The sequence below is a fragment of the Rhinoderma darwinii genome, chromosome 3, assembly GCF_050947455.1.
Source record: "Rhinoderma darwinii isolate aRhiDar2 chromosome 3, aRhiDar2.hap1, whole genome shotgun sequence".
Taxonomy (NCBI): Eukaryota; Metazoa; Chordata; class Amphibia; order Anura; family Rhinodermatidae; genus Rhinoderma; species Rhinoderma darwinii.
Window position 1 is genome coordinate 364,462,157 of NC_134689.1, and position 10,152 is coordinate 364,472,308.

Here is a 10,152-nt window from a genome sequence, read left to right on the forward strand (position 1 = left end):
GGACACTGGGCATCAAGGACGGCCTGGAAAAAGCCCTGCGGTTGTGGAGGGACAATCATGTGTAAGGTGTTACACATGAATGTCGTGGCGGTGGGAGGAGGGGTCTTTGAAGGCACGTAATGGGAAGAAGGAGAACAACATTGAAGATGGTTGGAAAAGAACTCGGGGCGTTTAACCCTGGGTAGTATTGGAAGGGCTGGGAAGTGGTTACCCAGCTCTTTTTGTATACATTCCTTATGGGCAGGGTCCCCAGGAAGGGAGAGGTCTTGGAGATGGTTGTTGCAATCGGGTCAGGTGCAGTACGGCTGTAGGGCAATAAGTCCAGACCTGACAAGGAAAGGATGGAGTTTTTGATATAATGCCTGAAGTGCCTTCAAGGATCCTTTAACTGGAGAATGTTTGAAGAATAGTGCAGGATGTTCATTTGTGGAGTGTTTTTTGTGATATGTTACGATGATGCTATTTTATTGCATACAAAGTTGTGTATTTAATAGATGGCTGCTGTGGCCTTTACACGAATTTCAAGTTGTGGTCCCATATTGGTATTGGGAGGTGGAAGGTCATAGATAGCAAAGGCATCAAACATACCTTAAGTCAAGAGTCTGCTATGTCGCAGAGCTGTCTGTGCGACATAGCAGAGCCCCATGTGTACACAGGAGGCTTAGGGTATATTCACACGACAGCGTCCGTAACGGCTGAAATTACGGGGATGTTTTCAGGAGGAAACATCCCCGTAATTTCAGCCGTAACGGCATGTGCAGGCACTTGAACGCCGCGTCCATTACGGATGTAATTGGCGCTGCTATTCATTGGAGTCAATGAATAACGGCTCCAATTACGCCCCAAGAAGTGACAGGTCACTTCTTTGACGCGGGCGTCTATTTACGCGCCGTTATTTGACAGCGGCGCGTAAATATACGCCTCGTGTGAACAGACAAACGTCAGCCCATTGCTTTCAATGGGCAGATGTTTGTAAGCGCTATCGAGGCGCTTTTTTCGGACGTAATTCGGGGCAAAAACGCCCGAATTACGTCCGTAATTAGTGCGTGTGAACATACCCTAAGCTACGCAAGAATCAACTACAAACTATGTGACGCATGGGAGTCTGCTATGTCACACAGCTATCTGCGCGACATAGCTTAGGCCCATAATTCTTTAATTAAAAAAAAAAATTTAAAATAGAAAAATGATATACCGTATTTTTTGGACTATAGGACGCACCGGACCATAAGACGCACCCTAATTTTAGTTGAAAAAAAAATGAGAAAAAATAAATTCAGACCAAATAGTATGCTAACATTTTTAATAGAGTAAGCAAACAATTTTTCAATAATGTTTAGGTCAACGGCAGGCTGTCAAACTAACTGTCGAAGAAACCCCTTCCAGGTAGCACCTTTTGGGATGGGTGCTCTAATGGGCTCCCTCTGCTTTGTCAGGTGGTATTCAAATATGGTAATTGAAGTATCAGCAGTGCATCGGGAGATCAATAAAGACAATAGCAATATGTATTCTCAATCAATATTCTCATTTATTATCAAGATACATAGGTTAATATACCCTCAGGGCGTACCCTCTAACCAGGGTGTTACCTCTCATGGAACAACCAATCATAACATTTTACACGTAGACTGAAAATACGTCATAGGGTACCTTCCCACTGAGGTCACGTGATCTTTCTAACACCTGCAAATCCTGGCCTACAAACAATAGAAATGTAGGAGGTTTTCATAAGTGTATGTGGTGATTTCATATATGTGTGTGAAATACTGAGATGAAGAGAATTAATTACAAATATGATGATTATTTCAGGTCTAGGCGTTCTGCCAGACTCCTATCTACCAGTATTGAAGGCCACGAAAAAGAACACAAAGTAATAACTTATTCCCTTGTGATTTAAGCAGAACCAGAAAGAGGTCATTACAAAATGGAGAATACATATCTTCATAATCCGGCATCCTGCTTGATAATTCATAGTGTAATTTAATACAGAGAACATAAGCAATTTGACCATCCATCACAAACCCCCCTTTTTCTCATATTAAAATACAGAGATTAAGAATTATCTGATTATAAACTTAAAACAAAATAGTGAATAGGGCCACTACTAATAATATAATGCAATCACCAAGTTCAGGTTTGGGTATAGGGTCCCGTCAGTGCATTTCTAATTGGTCCTCCAAAGATAGATAGAGCATATCCTAACTTGGTGTGCCAAGGTAAGTGTACCAATGGGTGGGCTTTTTGCTTTCCCTCCCTTTTGTACAGCATATGTTTTGGTACTTTATCATAAGGAAGTGCATCCTTGTCCCATGTCCAGGTAGCAGACTGTAACCTAGCTAGGGTACAGGTACCTGTGGTAGTCTGCGGGATCCATTTATATGCATTATGTCCGCACACTATATATATATCATGGGGAAGGTCAAACCATTGCATACTTCCTAGGGTTAACATATGAGCAAAATGAACTAAGGGAAAAGACTGCTGTAATACACACCAAGGACAATTTGTTCCCAAAGACCCATGGTACACTCCTGTGCATCCACAATACATAGTTTCATTCCCTTGTAAGTCTGTTTCTTCCATATACCCTGGATAACGTTTACAATCAGTCTTACTTCCTGAAGGGAAGAAATGGCCATATTCCCAACTACCATTATGTATGTACCTTTCTACCAGACTTGGTCTAAATAAATTTTTATTGAAACTTATCTTTATGCCTTTTATGGGGATCTTACCTAGTGTCAGTGTTTTAGTGACATTTTTAGGGACCCATTTTCCATTTTCCTTTTGTGTGAGAATCAGTGCCTTACTAGGTATCAGGGTTAGATTTACCTGCCACCAGGGATCCTCCATCCATCCTGCTATGAGTAAGGGACACTGCTATTAGACCATGTATACCTTTTTGTGTTATCCTTTACCTTTGAGGGATCCCAACATGTAGTGTTAAGAATTTCTTTCTCACTAAGGGGCACAGCCATGTATGGCATGGATTTTGAGCTTATGGGACTGTGTGTACATATCCAACAATCAGATAAGTTTGTTAATGCTGTTATAATTTGATGATGTTTTATGAATTTATTGTCCACTTCCTCCTTGAGAACTTGAGTCATCGTCCCCACGAGGGGCAACATCATCGATCGAGGCGACGTCATCTGCGCTGATAACCTTTTTGCAATTGCTTGCATGTATCCAATTGGCTCGTCCTTGGAGCTTCACTGATGTGGCGGTGGCCGGCTGTACTTCTACTGGTTGTCTGTACCTTGGTTCCAGACTGCTCCTGTTGTGTATCTTTGTTACCACCCAGTCTCCAGGTCGTAGTGAGTGGGTACCTGAAAGAAAGTTTGGATCTGGAATAGAAGAAAGGATTCGTTTATGTGTCCTCTCCAGTTGCTTGTGTAGGGCAGCCAAGTATGTGGTCATTGTCATAATGCTTTTGTAACTGCTGAGGAAAATACAGTCCTGTCTTTGGCATATTTCCAAACAATATTTCATAGGGAGAAAGTTTATCCTTCCCTCTTGGTGTGGTTCTTACAGAGTATAAAGCCAGGGGTAGACATTGTGTCCACGGTAAAGAAGTTTAATTCATGGCCTTCTGGATTTTTAATTTCAAAGTTCCATTTAGTCTTTCTACCTTACCACTGCTTTGTGGGTGATCGGGAGTGTGAAATGCTTGTTCTATCCCAAGGCTTTTTAATATGTTCCTCAATAGTTCTTGGGTAAAGTGAGTACCTCTGTCACTTTCAATTGTCTCTGGTACTCCATAGCGGCACACGACCTCAGCTATCAGTTTCTTTGCTGTGGTATCTGCATTTGCTTTAGCCACTGGAAAAGCTTCTGGCCATCCTGAAAATAAATCAGTGCAAACAAGTACATATTGGTACATTCCCACCTTAGGTAGTTGTATGTAGTCCACCTGTAATCGCTGAAAGGGGTAGTAGGACTTAGGAGTGTGTTTAGCTGGTGTTTTGGTGGTTTTACCAGGGTTGTGTTGTGCACATGTCATGCAGCCCTCTGTATATTTGGCTGCTGCATTTTGAAAACCTGGAGCATGCCATGTCTGTAACACTAGCTGGCTCATAGCTCCCTTTGAACAGTGTGTTTTCCCATGGGCTAGGGCACACATCATTGGATATAGTGCTCTTGGCAGGCAAACCTTAGAATTAAGATGCCTCAACTGTCCTAGACCTATTGCTGCACCTCTCTCCTCCCATTCTGCTTGCTCTTGAGGGGGTGCTTGGTCCTGGAAAGCACGCAACAGGTTCTCTGTGATGGGTTGTAAAACAGGCTTCACTATCATCAGAGGGAGAGCAGCAGCGTCTTTTGCCGCTGCATCCGCAGACTCATTACCTTTTGATAGGAGATCACTGTTATTAGTGTGTGCCTGTACTTTGACTATAGCTGCTTGGTCTGGCATGTGCAGTGATTCTAAAAGTTCTTCTACTGCTTTTGCATTCTTTATAGGTTTACCTGCCGAGGTCAAGAACCCTTTGGCTCTCCATATTGTCCCAAAGTCATGTGCAACTCCAAAGGCATATCTGGAGTCAGTGTATATGTTGAAACGCTGTCCCTTACCCAATTTACACGCCTCAGCGAGTGCTTTTAGTTCTGCCTCCTGAGCTGAGCTGCTGGAGGGTAGGGACTGTTGTATGACGGCCTTACCATTGTGAACCACTGCATACCCGGTGAGGAAATGTCCTTTGTCTTCGCTCCAATATCGAGATCCATCTACAAAATACTCAGCATCAGGGTTAATCAGAGCAACATCAAATATACTGTTTATGCCGTTTGATTCCATATCCACTAGACTTTGACAGTCATGTTCATGTTCAAAATTAAATAGATCATCATCAGTGGATAGTTGAAAAATAAGGGGGTGTCCATGTCCCTGTCCCCCCACTCCTCCCTCCTTTTGTTCAGAATCTAGGGGCAGGAGTGTAGCTGTATTCAGAACAACACAACGTTTGATAGTCACATTAGGGGACAGAAGAGTAAGTTCAATTTTAGTAAGTCTTGCAACTGATAAGTGTTTTGTCTTGACTGTGTTCATCATTTCTTGCACTGCGTGTGGGACTTGCACAATAATGTCATGTTGGAGTACAATGTCTGTTGCTTTATCAACTAAAGCTGCTGCTGCTGCTGCTGAGACAGCGCGTATGCATGCCGGGGATCCTAGTACAATGGGATCCAGAGCAAGGGAGTAATAAGCAAGAGGTCGCATCTTGCCTCCATGATCTTGGGCTAATACTCCAGAGGCATGGCCTGCCTGTTCATGGCAGAACAGAGTAAATGGCTTATTGTAGTCAGGAAGTCCCAATGCTGGCCTTGTAGTCAGTGACAGTTTCAGGGAGTGAAAATTGTCAATTGCCTCAGGTGACAGTACAAATGGGTCAGAGGTGAGACAGTCATATAATGGTTGCATCATAGCAGAGGCATCCCTGATCCAGGCTCTGCAGTACCCTATTAAACCCAGGAAAGTCCTCAATTGTTTAGGGTTTCTAGGGACTGGGTGTTTCTGTATGATTTCCAGCCTGTCAGGGGTTAAGTGTTTCATACCTTGGGAAATACAGTGACCAAGGAAAACAACTGTTTTGGCACATAATTGCAACTTGTGCTTGCTCGCTTTACAGCCAACTTCTTCTAAGAACATTAATAGTGATTTAGAATCTGTTTCACTGTTCTCCAGACTCTCACTACAAAGTAACAAATCATCTACATATTGTAGTAGAACTGAGGACTGATTGGGGGGCTGCCAGGTGTCCAGAATATCTTTCATGGTACATGAGAAGATATCAGGGGAGTTTGCGGCACCCTGTGGCAGCACTACCCAAGCATACTGTCTTCCCCTATGTGTAAATGCAAAATACTGCTGGCACTCTTTATCCAGCGGGATGGAGAAGAAAGCATTGGCTAAGTCTATAACTGTGAAATAGACTGCAGTGCCGGGGACCTGGTTGAGCAGGGTATGTGGGTTAGGCACTTGTGGTGTATAAATTATTGTCACAGCATTCACAGCCCGTAGGTCATGTACCATCCGGTACTGTACAGGTTGACCTGGCAATGTCTTTTTCTTTACTGGGTAAAGAGGAGAGTTGAAAGGCGAGATTATGGGCACTATAAGATTGTTTTCCAGTAAGGAGTTAATATCCTTTTCTATAGCAGCGTCTTGCTGTGGACTCAGAGGATATTGCTTTATACATACAGAACGGTTCTGCATGTCTGGTTTTAAATTTACTTGTACAGGCGGCACATTTAAAACTCCTACATCCATCTTATCTTGTGCCCATAGTTTTTCTGGGATGTCTGCCAACCAAAGGGGAGGGGTACTGGGGGCTTTTTCAGTGTCCGGCATACTTGCCATACTAAGGAGTTTGCATAGCAGGGACTCTGGAAAGGCAGAGGTTAATGTAGGTGTGCCAGAAGAAAAGTCCAATGCTGCTCCCAGGGCACTGAGTACATCTGTCCCCAATAAATTGTAGGGAGTGTGTGGTGACACTTACACACGGGAGACAATTGATTGTGTGTCATGTATATTCAGTCGCAATGGTTTTGTTAACTGTAACTGAAATGATGTTCCCTCCACCCCTTCACAATCTATATAGTCTGGTGATAGCAACTCTGCCGGTACATATTTGGTTTGTAATACAGTTCTGGCTGCCCCTGTGTCTACTAGAAAAGAGGTATTTTCCCCTGTGGGTAAAGTAACAGGCACCATCAATGATGGACCTGTCGGGGGGAGCACTGGGCAGAGGGAGACATCAGGGTTGCCAGTTTCCTATGCAGCAATCAAAGAATTGGGAGGCTCAACTGGACGGGAGGGACATCGGGCTGAATAATGACCCTTCTTATCACAATTCCAGCATGTAATCTGGCTAAGATCCCTTCTCTGGGTTCTCAAAGTGTCTTTTTGTTCCCTGCCTCTTTCTCTATAGCCCCCCTTTTGTTGCATCGGGGCGAGACGGGTTCTTTTAGGAGCTAAATCTAACTCTGCACCTTTTGCAATGCTTACTAAATCATTAAACTGGCATGTACGCCAGTCGGGGCAGGATCTCTTAACAGCTTCTTGTACTGCCGGCTTAAGACCGGACATAAAAGTTATTTTTAGTAGGCGCAAGTCTTTTGCATCACCTTCTTCATACCCGTGATCTAACCACTGCTGCTGTAAAGTTGTGGCATAATCAGGGACTGACTGTTTAACATCTTGGGAAAATGACATAAAACTATCAGTTCGATCCTGTTGAGTAGCATCTACCCAGGGCTGCATAGCGTTCAGGTATTCTAGTCCTGATTGCTCATTGGTTTTATTTGCTGGTACGGGATTTGTAATAGCAGCTTGAATTTGATTTTTGAGCACTTCCCCTCCCTTTGTTTCTACCAGGCTCTCCATATCTGACCATGTAGCACGGTAAGCTAGATGTACTGCTCGCAGCTTTCTATGGAAAGCGCTGGGTGTTTTCCGTGGGTCTGGGAGTGTGCCACATACAGCTAGTAAATCAGCCGGGCTCCAGGGGCAATACACAGTGGCTTCATGTGACTGGATTTCCCCTACTGCCCCAGGTACTGGTTGCCCGTCTACATCTACTAGTTTTGGTCCCCTGTGTGTATGGATACTTGATACTAACGGAAACAATCTAGTGGGGTGCTGCGTACCACAACTGACACAATATCCTGCAGTGAGGGGGTTCTGCTGCCCACAGTGTGGACATGTCCAGCAGCTGCCTTTCTTGCTATTTTCAGGATAAGGAGATGGCGCAGTTGCTGCTGTGGGGCTGTTTGGCAGTTGTAAAGGGGTTAACACATTAGTGAGGAGCTTTTCACTTAAAGGGTCATATAAATCATACATTATTCCATGATTTGCTTCCATACTCTTATGTTCTGTGTTACTCACTCTCTGTGCTACCTCATACCACATTTGGGCTTTTTCCACCATGTTATTGTCTTTCAACCATCCAACACAATTTGTCATAAATCTTTTCCAATCACATTCTGCTAATGTTCCATAGGACCCAACTCATTTTAAACATTCTTTTACAATCCTTCACAGCCTCAGATCCTTTTGCTCTTTCTACTATTTTGATGGCAGAGACCCACGTCTCAGGGCTGTCCCGCATTTTTGTCTTACTATTTCCTGACCCCATGGTCAGAGGGCGTAGGGTAGTCTCCGGAAAACTCCCCAGCTCCAAACAGACAGGCCTTAGTCTGTTGACAGATATCTCAGACAATCTATCTTACAGTTTCAGAAAGACTATCAATATCAAAAGTCGTTCCTTCAGACTATTCTAGCAGTGGGATATCCTTTTCTCTGATCCCTCACTGTTTTGAACATCAAGAACAGACAAAATGCTGCCAATCCACAAATTGCAAGAGCAAATCCTTCAACACAATCTACATTCATGAACTTCTATTGATTCAAGCAGGAGTTGGTCACATTCATTTCAAACTTCTACAAACCCTTCGTCTCTTTCACTTATGCAGAACACTTGCTGCCGGGGGGAGGGGTGTCTTTCGGTTCATACAGCCTGTGATGTAGCATATATATCCCAAACTCTTTCCTCTAGCACTTTGCAATGGTTTCACATGCAAATTATATTTGGTAACATATATGTTATCCTCCCCGCTCAGCCGTTCACTCTGTGGGTTGTAGTTTAGGGGCCTGTTATGTATGTTGGTGATTTCTTTAGGGGCTCTGGGTCTGAGCCAATACCAATGTTCTTCACTGTAATTACTACTACGACACAGGTGGCACCTGGGATAAGTGTCAGGGTCATTCAATGAATACAGGATGTTATATTACAAAGGTATTCAATCCAGCGGTCTGATGTTATACTACTACAGACTTAATTACTTGGATGTTATTTTACATCAAAGTGTATATGCCGGATTATCATGTGCTAGAAATCAGTCTGTACTGATTCCCACCTTATGCCAGTCTGGCAATGCATACAACTGGTTTATGGACCCTTACACACAATATCACTGTTTGGCAATGAGCCAGGAAAATATAAATGATTTTCTAATACAGTATTCAAAGTTTTCCCTATTGTACTGGGTAATGGTATTGAGTGCAAATTCAATATAGACACAATTGCTCCTCCTTGCACTGAGTGTATATCGTCTTCTATGAAGTGGATATTACTTCTGGGCTGGGAGCCATACAGTTTCAACAATTTGATATGTATGTCTTCTCACAGATGTATTCAACATCACACTACACACACATTCATCACACTTGTCACATACACCCCCATGTAAATCCATTTAACCACACTACCATCCTGACAAAGGACCTGATTATTACGGGACCCCTTTGTAGAGACTTACATATACAAAGTACGTTTCCAGGGACTTAACAGAGTGGCTGAAACAAATGGTGTAACATAAAGTCTGTTACTTACCGCGCGGTTTTGGTTTCAGTGACTCCCCAGGTCCTTCCAGATTAGTGGACTTTGCACAAAATTCTCATTAGGAGGTCCCAGGCTGTTCGGCACAATAACTGTCGAAGAAACCCCTTCCAGGTAGCACCTTTTGGGATGGGTGCTCTAATGGGCTCCCTCTGCTTTGTCAGGTGGTATTCAAATATGGTAATTGAAGTATCAGCAGTGTACCGGGAGATCAATAAAGACAATAGCAATCTGTTGTCTCAATCAATATTTTCATTTATTATCAAGATACATAGGTTAATATACCCTCAGGGCGTACCCTCTAACCAGGGTGTTACCTCTCATGGAACAACCAATCATAACATTTTACACGTAGACTGAAAATACGTCATAGGGTACCTTCCCACTGAGGTCACGTGATCTTTCTAACACCTGCAAATCCTGGCCTACAAACAATAGAAATGTAGGAGGTTTTCATAAGTGTATGTGGTGACTTCATATATATATGTGTGAAATACTGAGATAAAGAATTAATTGGAAATATAATGATTATTTCAGGTCTAGGCGTTCTGCCAGACTCCTATCTACCAGTATTGAAGGCCACGAAAAAGAACACAAAGTAATAACTTATTCCCTTGTGATTCAAGAAGTACCAGAAAGAGGTCATTACAAAATGGAGAATACATATCTTCATAATCCGGCATCCTGCTTGATAATTCATAGTGTAGTTTAATACAGAGAACATAAGCAATTTGACCATCCATCACAATACCTA

The 10,152-nt window shown here is 43.0% G+C and overlaps 1 protein-coding gene across 1 annotated transcript; it reads right to left on the minus strand.

Annotated features, from left to right (window-relative positions):
- Positions 1-3,256: 3,256 nt before the first annotated feature.
- LOC142748255 (uncharacterized) lies at positions 3,257-5,130 on the minus strand. Its single transcript, XM_075855359.1, has 2 exons — positions 3,890-5,130; positions 3,257-3,347 (listed from the first exon to the last, which is right to left on the minus strand). The coding sequence occupies exons 1-2, from the start codon at positions 5,048-5,050 to the stop codon at positions 3,294-3,296; spliced, it is 1,215 nt and encodes a 404-aa protein (XP_075711474.1). The 5' UTR covers positions 5,051-5,130; the 3' UTR covers positions 3,257-3,293.
- Positions 5,131-10,152: the final 5,022 nt, after the last annotated feature.

Bases quoted from the DNA above. Each gene is read 5' to 3' on its own strand.
- LOC142748255 (XM_075855359.1), bottom strand. From the start codon at position 5,050: ATGATGAACACAGTCAAGACAAAACACTTATCAGTTGCAAGACTTACT. The intron at 3,348-3,889 runs GTGGGAATGTAC...CTTCTATTCCAG, and splicing joins ACTACATACAACTACCTAAG to ATCCAAACTTTCTTTCAGGT.